General features: G+C 43.2%; 1 protein-coding gene across 1 annotated transcript in view; it reads left to right on the top strand.

The window, feature by feature from the left end:
• The window catches only part of LOC141105601 (tetratricopeptide repeat protein 12-like), a 163,211-nt gene extending 151,574 nt beyond the window's left edge, over window positions 1-11,637 (top strand). The window contains exon 15 of the mRNA XM_073595545.1: window positions 10,094-11,637. Coding sequence (XP_073451646.1) covers window positions 10,094-10,229 — 136 coding nt within the window. The 3' untranslated portion in view covers window positions 10,230-11,637. The remainder of the gene's footprint in view (window positions 1-10,093) is intronic.
• The last annotated feature ends 2,254 nt before the right edge of the window (window positions 11,638-13,891 follow it).

Raw genomic sequence — 13,891 nt, 5'->3', positions numbered from 1 at the left:
TTCTACTGAGATGAGAATCAGCAGAGCTGGGGGTTACTACTGAGTTGAGGATCAGCAGAGCTGGGGGTTACTACTGAGTTGAGGATCAGCAGAGCTGGGGGTTACTACTGAGTTGAGGATCCGCAGAACTGGGGGTTTCTACTGAGTTGAGGATCAGCAGAGCTGGGGGTTACTACTGAGCGGGGGAACAGCATTGCTGGGGTTACTACTGAGCGCGGGGATCAGCAGAGATGAGAGTACTAATGAGCTTGTGATCTCGACGGGGTACTACTGGGCCCCTTTAAAACAAATAGAATATCAACACACAGGGCAGTGGCCTTCAGAAAGCATCAAAGAAACATCAAAAAGGCATGTTGAAGCGGTGGACGCTCTAATGTGTGTTGTGCCCTGTACACACGATCGCACATTCCGACAACAAAATCCAGGTTTTTTTTTTCCTACGGATGTTGGCTCAAACTTGTCTTGCATACACGCGGTCACACAAATGTCGGAAATTCCGAACGTCAAGAACGCGGTGATGTACGACGAGCCGAGAAAATTGAAGTTCTATAGCCAGTGCGGCTCTTCTGCTTGATTCCGAGCATGCATGGAACTTTGTGCGTCGGAATTGTGTACACACGATCGGAATGTCCGACATCGGATTTTGTTGTCGGAAAATTTGAGATCCAGATCTCAAATTTTGTCGGAAATTCCGACGGAAAATGTCAGATGGAGCCCACACACGGTCAGAATTTCCGACAACAGGCTCCCATCGAACATTTGTTGTCGGAAAATCCGACCGTGTGTACGGGGCATTAGAGTCAAAGCAAATATAAATGAGCCCTAAGCCTTTTTGGGTGAAACACATTAGAGGGGAGGAGTTTCTGCAAGTAAGGCCCTTTGGGTGAATTGCATTAGCGGAGAGGTCCCATGGGCAGAGACTGCTGTACAGATTGCTGGCTGGATTGATGTTATTGGTGTGCAGAGAGCTCCTTATGTTATGGCATAGGCAGGTGACAGGTCCTCTTTATGGAGACATCAGTAATGTATTAGACCCCCAGTGTCATCTCTGCCCTACACTGCAGCCCATCAAGCACAAGTGAATGAATGAATGATTTGTAAAGCGCAGCAAATGCGAACTGAATCGCCTCAAGGCGCTGAGATACATTCTCTGTTGTCAGCTTGTTAGAAGAGGAAGGTCATTAGTTTTTTTCTGAAGGCCTGGTGGTTTTCTACCATGCGGATGTTGGTTGGAAGAGCATTCCATAGTCGGGGTCCTTGGACTGCGAATCTTCGTTCTCCCTTTGCTTTGTAGCGGTATTTGGGAATGATGAGGAGGTTTTGGTTGGCTGATCGAAGACTGCGATTCGGTGTGTAGTGTTTTATTTTCTCCCGGAGATATAGCGGAGCATTTCCTTGTATACATTTGTGGGTGAGGCTTGATTTGTGCAGTGCCCGACTAATAGTCCTGCTGGAAGGTGAACCTACACCCCAATCTTTTTTCAGACTCTAACAGGTTTTCTTCTAAGATTGTCCTGTATTTGGCTCCATTCATCTTCCCATCAACTCTGACCAGCTTCCCTGTCGAAGAACAGCATCCCCACAACATGATGCTGCCACCACCATGTTTCATGGTGGGGATGGTGTGTTCAGGGTGATGTGCAGTGTTAGTTTTCCACCACACATAGTGTTTTGTGTGTTTTGCTTTTATGCCAAAAAGTAAAAAATTTGGTCTCATCTGACCAGAGCACCTTCTTCCACATGTTTGCTGTGTCCACCACATGGCTTCTCACAAATTGCAAACAGGACTTTTTATGGGTTTTTTTCACCAATGACTTTCTTCTTGTCACTCTTCCATAAAGGTCAGATTTGTGGAGAGCACGACTAATAGTTGTCCTGTGGACAGATTCTCCCAGAGCTGTGGATCTCTGCAGTTCCTCCAGAGTTACCATGGACCTTTCGGCTCTTCTCTGATGAATGTTCTCCTTGCCCGGACAGTCAGTTTAGGTGGACGGCCATGTCTTGGTAGGTTTGCAGTTGGGCCATACTCTTTCCATTTTCGATGATGGATTGAACAGAGCTCCATGAGATGTTCAAAGCTTGGGGTATTTTTTTTATAACCTAACCCTGCTTTATACTTCTCCACAACTTTATCCCTGACCTGTCTGGTGTGTTCTTTGGCCTTCATGATGCTGTTTGTCCACTAAGGTCCTCTAACAAACCTCTGAGGGCTTCACAGAACAGCTGTAATTATACTGAGATTAAATTGCACACAGGTGAACTCTATTTACCAATTAGGTGACTTCTGAAGGCAATTGGTTCCGCTAGATTTTAGTTAGGGGTATCAGAGTAAAGGGGGCGCCATTCAAATACCCCCCCACACTTTTCACATATTTATTTGTAAAAAAAGAAAAAAGGAGTTTCAGGGACTTTTAGGAAGCCAAGACCGGGTAGGGTCACGTATTTCCATCCCTATGGGACTTTAAGTGAAGTCACGATCTGGTAAGGTCATACATTTCCATCCCTGATAAGTCGAGGAGAGGGGAGCAAAGGAAATGGGACTTTGAGTGAAGCACATCGTAGCGAGAAGGTGGTTGAGCTGAACAAGGGAATTTTATTTTTATATACACTTGTGACCATACATATAATGTTGATATCAGAATAGTTGGTAAACACAATAGCACAAGTACCCGTACATGATAACACACAAATGTTTCAAATTGTGATCATTGATGTCAAGAACAAAAGGTTTGTACATAATGATAAAATAATTCAATTGATGATACGATGTCATGATAAATATCATAATAAAATTCCAAAGTTCAACAAGGGCAAGATTAAATACAAATGTAGTTGCAAGATAATGCCTGCAGGACCTAAGGCCTCACTAAGCCTGTAGAGGTAGAAATTGTATGGTAGCTTGAAGTTCTAGGTATAGATAAATGAGAACACGGCATCAGATAGCTCTACGCGTTTCGTGGCTGATAACACCACCCATCAGGAGCATGCACGTGATAGTCTAAAATGGGAATAATATGAGAAATAATCAGTCATTAAAGGAGTATAAAGGGGTAGGGTATAACCCCAATTAGCACCGAAGTGCGTACCTACTGGTTGAGGCCCGTCGGTCAATGGTGCGGTGGCAGGACACCAAGAGACACCGGAACACATCTCCAACCGGGGGCCGTGGTAGACAGTCCAGCGGGGGCGATCAAGCAGGCAGCAATCAGGGCGGGCATCTCTGGGAGGGGGGGGGAGTGGAGGATAATGAGGGTAAGCTGGGGGCTAATGAGGTGGCTGGATAATAGAAAAGGTGAGGAAGGGACCCGTGCAAGTGAAAAAGCAAATACCTGAAGTGAAGACTGGTAGCCAAAGGTCTGCCAGAGAAAGAGTGACAAAAAATAAATAAAAAACCCGGTGGTGAAAAAAGGATACGAAGTGCCAATAAAAAAAAATGTGCAAGAGTGTAAATATACCTGTGTGGACGAGGAACCAGAGAGAAGGGGAGAGACTCCAACTGTGTGAAGTCAGGTGTAGTGAGAGTCTTGAATACCAGGACCGCCCGGAGAGACGCCCCTATATGTGCCAACGCAGGGCCGCCCACCACCATCACGCCGTATGGCAACTTACGAAAGAGGGGCGCAGAGAGTCAGAGATGTAGTAGTACCTTAACTCCTCCGTGCCAATGAGAATGGAAAACCCGACCGTGACCACGTGACGGTGCAGAGGACGCCGCACGTGCAGCGCGGGATGCGTGATGTCGACACCCTCATTATCCTCCACTCCCCCCCCAGAGATGTCTCGTGGTCCCGTGCCCGCCCTGATTGCTGCCTGCTTGGTCGCCCCCGCTGGACTGTCTACCACGGCCCCCGGTTGGAGATGTGTTCCGGTGTCTCTTGGCGTCCTGCCACCGCACCGTTGACCGACGGGCCTCACCCAGTAGGTACGCACTTCGGTGCTATTTGGGGTTATACCCTACCCCTTTATACTCCTTTTGATTTATTTCTCATATTATCCCCATTTTAGACTATCATGTCTCCTCCTGATGGGTGGCGTTATCAGCCACGAAACGCGTAGAGCTATCTGATGCCGTGTTCTCATTTATCTGTACCTAGATCTTCAAGCTACCATACAATTTCTACCTCTACAGGCTTAGTGAGGACTTAGGTCCTGCAGGCATTATCTCGCAACTACATTTGTATTTAATCTTGCCCTTGTTGAACTTTGGAATTTTATTATGATATTTATCATGACATCGTATCATCAATTGAATTATTTTATCATTATGTACAAACCTTTTGTTCTTGACATCAATGGTCCACAATTTGAAACATTTGTGTTATCATTTAAGGGTACTTGTGCTATTGTGTTCACCAACTATTCTGATATCAACATTATATGTATGGTCACAAGTGTATATAAAAATAAAATTCCCTTGTTCAGCTCAACCACCTTCTCGCTACGATGTGCTTCACTCAAAGTCTCATTTCCTTTGCTCCCCTCTCCTCGACTATATTTATTTGTAAAGTATTTTGAAAACAATTTATCATTTTCCTTCCACTTCACAATTCTGATGTCACTTTGTGTTGGTCTATCACATAAAATCCCAATAAAATACATTCACGTTTTCGACTGTAACATGACAAAAGGTGGAACATTTCAAGGGGTATGAATACTTTTTCAAGGCACTCTATTCACTCTCTATCCCTGATCTCCGTGTATCTTTGAACAATTCCCTCTTCTATGTTATTCATCGTTAGACCTTGAGAGGCTATATTTGGACGCGGTCCATGCCCGTCTGGCCTTTGATTGATTGGTAATCGTCTATTTCCTGCTCGTGTTAATGATCGTCCCGGAGGTGCCAACGCTTCCTCGCCATAATATTTGTATAAGATGCAGAAAGTGTCCTCTGAATGAAGTCTGAGCTCCGTCCGCCCCGCTGACCTCCCGCTTGTATCCCGCGTCCGACAGCCGATGACTCTCCATTCCCTAATCCAAGATTTGTTCTAATGGTCCTCAGCAGTCAGTGATACCGGGGAAGACCCCAAATCTCCGTATTTAATAGTCCTCGCACTACGCTGACCCGAATTTCTCTTCTCTAAAAAAAAGTAAAGAAAACTCTGGAGAGCCGAATTCCTCATCTCTATATTACAAATTATACATCTGCTGCTTTAACCGCTTCCCATCCACCACACAAATACTGTATATACTATACACTAGATTTCCAAAAGTATTGGGACACCTGCCCACGCATGCAAGCAAGGTCCATAAAGACATGGATGAGTGAGTTTGGGGTGGAGGAACTTGGCTGGCCTGCACAGAGTCCTGACTTCTACCCGATAGAACACCTTTGGGAGACTGCGAGCCAGGCCTTCTCATCCAACATCAGTGGCTGACCTCACAAATGCGCTTCTGGAAGAATGGTCAAACATTCCCATAGGCGCGCTCCTAAACCTTGTGGACGGCCTTCCCCGAAGATTTGAAGCTGTTATAGCTGCAAAGGGTGGGCCAACTCAATATTGAACCCTCCGGACTAAGACTGGGATGCCATTAAAGTTCATGTGTGTGTAAAGGCAGGCGTCCCAATACTTTTGGTAATACAGCGTGTGTCTAATAGACCCCAGATCTCTCCATAAAGAGGACCTGTCATGGCCCATGCCATCACAAGGGATGTTGTTCATTCCTTGTGATAGAAATAATGTTCAATAATAAAATGAAAGAAACTATAAAATATATATGTGTGTGTGTGTATGTATGTATATATATATATATATATATATATATATATATATATATATATACTGCTCAAAGAAATTAAAGAAACACTTTTTAAACAGAGTAATGTATCAAGTCAATTACACTCCTGGGATATTGATCTGGTCAGATAAGTAGCAGAGGAGGTTGTAGATGGGCAACAATGAGACGACCTCCAAAACAGGAAGGGTTTTACAGTAGGAGGACACTGACATTTTTTTTTTCCCTACTCATCTTTTTCTGACTGTTTTTCACTAGTTTTGTATTTGGCTGGGGTCAGCGTCACTACTGGTAGCATGAGGTGATACCTGGACCCTATAGAGGTTGTACAGGCAGTCCAACTCGTACGGGGTGGCACATCAATCCATGCCATTGTCAGAAGGTTTGCTGTGTCTCCCGGCACAGTCTCAAGAATCTAGAGGAGATTCCAGGAGACTGAAAATTACTTTAGGAGATCTGGACAGGCCTGTAGAAGGTCCTTAACCCATCAGCAGGGCAGGTATCTGCTACTTTGTGCAAGGAGGAACAGCATGAGCACTACCAGAGCCCTACAAAATGACCTCCAGCAGACCACTGGTATGAAATGTCTGACCAAACAATCAGAAACAGACTTTATGTTGGTGGCCTGAGGGCCCGACGTCCTCTAGTGGGCCCTGTGCTCGCTGCCCGGCATCGTGGAGCTCGATTGGCATTTGCCACTGAACACCAGAAATGTCAGGTCCACCACTGGCTCCCTGAGCTTTTCACAGATGAGAGCAGGTTCACCCTGAGCACATGTGACAGACGTGAAAGGGTCCGGAGATCTTTATGCTGCCTGTAACATCATTCAGCATGACCAGTTTGCCCAGTCCATACCAGTATAGATCCTAACACATTACCCAGTCCATACCAGTATAGATCCTAACACATTACCCAGTCCATACCAGTGTAGATCCTAACATATTACCCAGTCCATACCAGTATAGATCATAACACATTCCCCAGTCCATACCAGTATAGATCATAACACATTACCCAGTCCATACCAGTATAGATCATAACATATTACCCAGTCCATACCAGTGTAGATCATAAAACATTACCCAGTCCATACCAGTATAGATCCTAACACATTACCCAGTCCATACCAGTATAGATCCTAACACATTACCCAGTCCATACCAGTGTAGATCATAAAACATTACCCAGTCCATACCAGTATAGATCCTAAAACATTACCCAGTCCATACCAGTATAGATCCTAACACCTTACCCAGTCCATACCAGTGTAGATCCCAACACATTACCCAGTTCATACCAGTATAGATCCTAAAACATTACCCAGTCCATACCAGTATAGATCCTAACACATTACCCAGTCCATACCAGTATAGATCCTAACACATTACCCAGTCCATACCAGTATAGATCGTAACACATTACCCAGTCCATACCAGTATAGATCCTAACACATTACCCAGTCCATACCAGTATAGATCCTAACACATTACCCAGTCCATACCAGTGTAGATCCTAACACATTACCCAGTCCATACCAGTATAGATCATAACACATTACCCAGTCCATACCAGTATAGATCCTAACACATTACCCAGTCCATACCAGTATAGATCCTAACACCTTACCCAGTCCATACCAGTATAGATCGTAACACATTACGCAGTCCATACCAGTATAGATCGTAACACATCACCCAGTCCATACCAGTATAGATCCTAACACATTACCCAGTCCATACCAGTATAGATCGTAACACATTACCCAGTCCATACCAGTATAGATCATAACACATTACCCAGTCCATACCAGTATAGATCCTAACACATTAACAGGCCATACCAGTATAGATCCTAACACATTACCCAGTCCATACCAGTATAGATCCTAACACATTACCCAGTCCATACCAGTGTAGATCATAAAACATTACCCAGTCCATACCAGTTTAGATCCTAACACATTACCCAGTCCATACCAGTGTAGATCCCAACACATTACCCAGTCCATACCAGTATAGATCCTAAAACATTACCCAGTCCATACCAGTATAGATCCTAACACATTACCCAGTCCATACCAGTATAGATCGTAACACATTACCCAGTCCATACCAGTGTAGATCCCAACACATTACCCAGTCCATACCAGTATAGATCCTAACACATTACCCAGTCCATACCAGTATAGATCGTAACACATTACCCAGTCCATACCAGTATAGATCGTAACACATTACCCAGTCCATACCAGTATAGATCCTAACACATTACCCAGTCCATACCAGTATAGATCCTAACACATTACCCAGTCCATACCAGTATAGATCCTAACACATTACCCAGTCCATACCAGTATAGATCCTAACACATTACCCAGTCCATACCAGTATAGATCCTAACACATTACCCAGTCCATACCAGTATAGATCCTAAAACATTACCCAGTCCATACTGCAACTCTAAACTCGATCGCCTATGGATAATTGTAATTTCACGTTCTGTAATTTGTTTCCATTCCACGGGTGTGCGCAATTTTAAAGTGTGACGTTTGGTATCTTTTTATCCATCGTTATTATCTTTTATATTTTGACAAGAAACTGATTGGGTATTATATTGTGTTTGTGTGTATTAAATTATATTTTTTTCCTTAATGTGCATTTCATAAACGGCTTCCTGGTTTCTGGCCTAGACCAAAATGAGGTCATACATCCCTGGAGTCTTTATGGGAGGAGGGGCTTTCTCGGCTAAGCACACCCTCCTGTCTGCATGCCTGTGCTAAGGGAAGATGGATTCCAGGAAGTAAATGCTATGAATTATTTGCCCTTACTCAAGATGGCCGCGGCTAGAAATAGGGTTGCCACCTTTTTTTTTTTCGAGCCAAACCCAAACACTTTAGCGGCCTGGAACATGTTTTGGGTGCCCCGAGGAGAGTCGTAATTAGACATGTGCAATTCGTTTTGGTTCCGAATTAGTTTTTTTTTAAACTAATTTCTACAAATTCAGAAATATCCGAATTAACGAAAACCCATTTAACATATCATTTTCCGAATATTCGTAAATTCGAATATTCAAATTCAAAAATTTGTAAATTTCGAAATCCGGAAATTCGAAAAAATCTGAAGATAAAAATTCAAAAGAATGAAAATCGGAAAATAAGAACGAAAATCTGAAATAATAAGTAACTAATAATAACTTGACTATCACTGATCATTAAATTACAGGTATTGGAATTTCCTTTCAAATTTGGCTGTTGGGGAACGTAACCAATACGAATTTATCCGAATTTTCCGAAATAACGAATGTCGCATCTATCGAATGAAACGTAACTAATTAATAATAACTAATAATAATAAAAAACATTTTATTATTATTAATTATTAATTTGTTCCATTCCATTTGTTTAGATGCGACATTCGTTATTTCGGATAATTCGTAACTTTGGATAAACTCGCATTCGTTACGTTCACCAACAGCCAAATTTGGAAGGAAATTCCAATACCTAGAATTGAATGGTTGTTATTATTAGTTCGTTATTTCGCATTTCTGAATTTTCGGATTTCCGGAGTTCAGATTTCCGAAATTGCGAATTTCCAATTTTTTTCGAATTTCCAGGTTTCGGATATTCGAATTTTATGAAATTTTAGAATTTTGGGATTTCAGATTTACAAATTTTCGATCAGAACGAATGACCCGAAAAAAAAAAAAAAACGAATGAAACGAAAAAAAGCAAACAAAAATTTTTTGGCAGCGCACATGTCTAGTAGTAATGCAGTGGGTGTGGCCAAATTGCTCTTGCTGACATCATCTCCCTGCCCCCCAGTAAGCCGCCCGCAGCTCCCGGATGGTAACAGATTTGTATGTGACTATTTTGGTTACTTGGAGAGCCACAGCCCGGTATGAATAATGTGTCCGGGTTTCAGTCCACCTGAAAGCCGGACACATGATTCAAAACCCGGACTGTCCAGGTAAATCCCAGACAGGTGGCAAACCCTAGCTAGAAATGCTAGGGGGGGGGGCGTTTTTCAAAGTGATTTCTCAGCAACCTAAAGCCTGGAGACATGGGGGGATGGGGGAGTTTGCTTTGAATAGCAAAAGTGAATTATTTAGCATTTTCAGTTTGTGGTGCTCGGATACAGTTGAGTTCTGCTTCTAAACAGTAGTTGCTCTCTGCTTACAATGCATAAAAAAAAAAAAAAAAATCCTAATACCACCAGAGATGTAATCCATGATCCTGGTATTGGGGGTTTTCTCACCCAATTAAAGGAGAGGGGTCACTTTATATGCCTTAAATATAGAAATCACGAAGGTGAATAGGGAACCCACTATTCCAGTGTAACAAAGTGTGTTTTCTACCTTTCAGTGCAAAGAAGAAAGTCCCATACAAGACCAATGAATGTTTCTACTGGAGGGCCAATGGTTGCACTTATGGAGACAAATGTCGATATCGGCACATCCCGGAGAATAGAGGAGCAGACAAGAAGCCGGGGAAATGCTGATCAGTAAGAGAAGTGCAGCTTCCAATTAGGATCTCCAATTAAAGAGTATTGAATCGGCATCAGAAATATTTTTGGTGCACTTTTTGTGTTACAGACTCCGATGGCACCATTGTTCTTCTGTGAAGGGACTGTAGGCCAAGCCTCGGTGTTGCCATCTTGTTCTCTAGATGTGTTCGGCGTGCCATAGATTAATAAAAAAGCCATGGAGGGAGGATCATGCATTGCACTTTATAGCAGACCACACTGTGGATATCTACACTCTGCCAGCCGGTGCGTGCCTTGCCATACTTCAGTACAGCTGACATTTCCTGGTCCAGGAATACCAAGCAAGACCTAAGCTGAGGCCAGCAAAAATCGGGTTTGAATCCATGTCCCACTGCTTGAAGGTCAGGACAGGTTCCTTGTCCCACAGCTTGAGGATCAGAACAGGTTCCGTGTCCCACAGCTTGAAGATAAGGTCTGGTTCTATGTTCAGCTTGAAGATCAGGGCAAGTTCCGTGTCCCACAGCTTGAAGATCAAGGCAGGTTCCATGTCCCACGGCTTGAAGATCTGGGCAGGTTCCATGTCCCACAGCCTGATGATCGGGGTAGGTTCCATGTCCCACAGCTTGAAGATCGGGGCAGGTTCCGTGTCTCACAGCTTGAGGATCATAACAGGTTCCGTGTCCCACAGCTTGAAGATGAGGTCTGGTTCTATGTTCATCAGCTTGAAGATCAGGGCACGTTCCGTGTCTCACAGCTTGAAGATCAAGGCAGGTTCCATGTCCCACAGCTTGAAGATCTGGGCAAGTTCCATGTCCCACAGCCTGATGATCGGGGTAGGTTCCATGTCCCACAGCTTGAAGATTGGGGCAGGTTCCGTGTCCCAACAGCTTAAAGATTGGCACAGGTTCCGTGTCCTACAACCTACAGATCAGGTCTGGTTCCATGTCCCTCAACTTGCAGTGGACCATTGCTTGCGATGTGCTGCAGGAATACGAGTGCACAGTTTTAGCCAACTGCTCTGCTTTTTAGATGTCCCGGCTGGCAGATATCCATGTGAAGCGTCACCAACGAGGACCAAAAATTTCAGATGTGCGATCGTTCACCTCTGTCTGGTCAGACGTTTGCGGTGGCCCATTCGATGTGCCTTTTTTTTATACCGTTTTTTTAACACTTGGAGTATTCAAGATGTATTATAGAAGAAGTGTTTACGCTGCTTTGCTACTTTTTATTATTTATGGTTCCAAAGTTCTCAGATATAATTATTTCATTTTTTTTTCTTTTTTTTTTTTTTTTTTTTTTTTTGGTCATTCAGAGAAAATATTTTTCTGATTTTTGGTTTGTAAAATGAAATGTATATGAATGTTGATTTTAATAAGAAATTTAACCCTTTAAACTCCACGCTATAGACACTGTACAAGGTCAACTACGGTCATGTGAGCTTTTTAGTTTGTCCTGGAGGTGTATATAGGAATGCAAGGGAGGGGATTCCTCCCAAAAAGAGGTGTATGGAGGAATGCAGGGGAATGGGTTCCTCCTAAAAAGAGGTGTATGGTGGAATGGGGGGGGGGGGTTCCCACCAAAAACTGAATCTGGCGATCACCTTAGCAAAATCACTTTAAATAGAGGAGAATTATTGTGACATTAATCAGCTGCTTGGAAATGCTTTACCGATGTTCCTTCTGCTGAGCGTTTTTACAGCCGGGGTTCTGCACAGCAGAAGGCAGACCTCGGGAGTCAGCCTGTGTGCCAAAGATCTTTTTTAATTGGTTGACACTGAATTTTTTTTGATGACTACAGGTGTGTAAGCCCTTCCACCTTCTCGCATCCCAGCTCAGACTTACAGGCTGCTTAAAGCCTCAGGTAACAGGAATCACAAGGCATCTAGAAGGCATCTAAAAATTTCTCGAATCACAAGAGAAGCGGGCACTCAGAATGGCCTCCAACAATGGTTATGCTTTATTGCAAAAACATGTATAACAGCCGTAAAACCTCCAACGTGTTTCGCTCGTCAGGCCTTAGTCATGGCTCGCGGCCGAAACGCGTTGGACGTTTTATGGCTGTTCTATGTGTTTTTGCAATAAAGGATAGCCATTGACGGATGCCATTCCGAGTGCCGACTTCTCCTCTTGTGATTCGAGAAATTTTTAGATGCCTTCGGGTTCACTGCACACCTTTTTGCCTGCCATAATTTCCCAATACTTTTCCGCACCCAGGGAGCCGCATGTGCCGTGTACAGCCCATTAAACAAATGAATGTCTATACGTGGCGGTGCTCTTCTATGCTTGCTTGCATTGGCCTTTACATGCGCATCTGACTTATTTTCCAAATGCACATGTGCAGGAGGTAAACAACGATGCATACAAGACTATGGCTGCGTACCGCTATTCACTTGTACGGCAGATTGTACGCGGGAGGTGTGGCTCTCTGGGTGTGGGAGAGTGTAAAGAAGTTGAGATGGGAATATAAAATTCCTATTAAAGCTCCATGTGCGTGAACCCTAAAAGCTTCATATCGGAGTTGATTTTACTAAAACCGGAGAGTGCAAAATCTGGTGCAGCTCTGCATAGAAACCAATCAGCTTCCACGTTTTATGTCAAAGCTTAACTGCACAAGCTGAAGTTAGAAGCTGATTGGTTACTATTTACAGGAAATACCACGTTATATAAAATTCACATCTTATATTCCTCATTGACGTCAAAAACAAAGTGCAAAGTACATGGAGTCTTCTGACTCCTAGTACATCAATGAGGTAAAACCAGCATTCCGCCATTAAAGTCCGAAACCCCATCTCGTATCTTTGATTGATTTCAATGACCTGCTGCATAGAGAAGCCCGGACTGAAATGATGACCCCAAAACTATGATGACGACCTTCCAAAATTAAGTCCTCAGTAGTGATCTTCTATGTAATCTGATAGGTTCACATCATGATCACGTCAGCACCGGGGAGCACACGGGTTCACTCATACATGTGATTGTTGATAACCACCTTCTCTAGCCTAAAATGATACCACAAACCCCATTCAATGAAGGCAACGAATCAGTTCCGGAGAAACGAGCAGTACAGGGTTTGATATTTTTTTTACTATGAAGGTGATAAGAAATCGCCTGATTTTATGTCAAATCTTTGTAAATCAAAAGAAGAGAAGTGGAGCCGTGAAGCATTTCTACGAGGGTTCTTCAAAAAGTTTCCACACTTTTTTTTTTTTTTTTAACTCTATTATATATATAAAAGTGCAGGAACTTTTTGAAGACCCCTCGTAGAAAAACTTACATTGATAAATGTGCCAAAATTCAAGGTTTAGAAAAGTACAAAAGGTGCGGGTGAGGAGCAGCTTTATAGATGGGCGTCTTGGTTGGCAGAAGGTCTTTGATTTCCCAGAATGAAGTGAATTTCAACATTTCAATTTCACATTTCCAGCATCTGAAGACCAGCAGCTCGGTAAGGTTATTTTTTATTTTTTTTTAATTTTCTTAGCTCCTGGAAGCTGTGAATAAAAAGTTCTAACCACTAATGATGGTATTATTGGATGGATCTGTGCCCTCAGGGGGGCTTTAGTAGGAGCTCACCTAGAAGCTGTGTGCTATGGGAGTGAAGCTCAAGGGATTGTCCTTGTGGACTTTCCTCATATCCTGATGATGAACACTGTATTTTGTATAATTTTTTTTTTTGATTAT

Source organism: Aquarana catesbeiana, linkage group LG08 (genome assembly GCF_042186555.1).
Source record: "Aquarana catesbeiana isolate 2022-GZ linkage group LG08, ASM4218655v1, whole genome shotgun sequence".
In the NCBI taxonomy this organism is placed as follows: Eukaryota; Metazoa; Chordata; class Amphibia; order Anura; family Ranidae; genus Aquarana; species Aquarana catesbeiana.
This window is presented reverse-complemented; position numbering and strand designations above follow the sequence as displayed.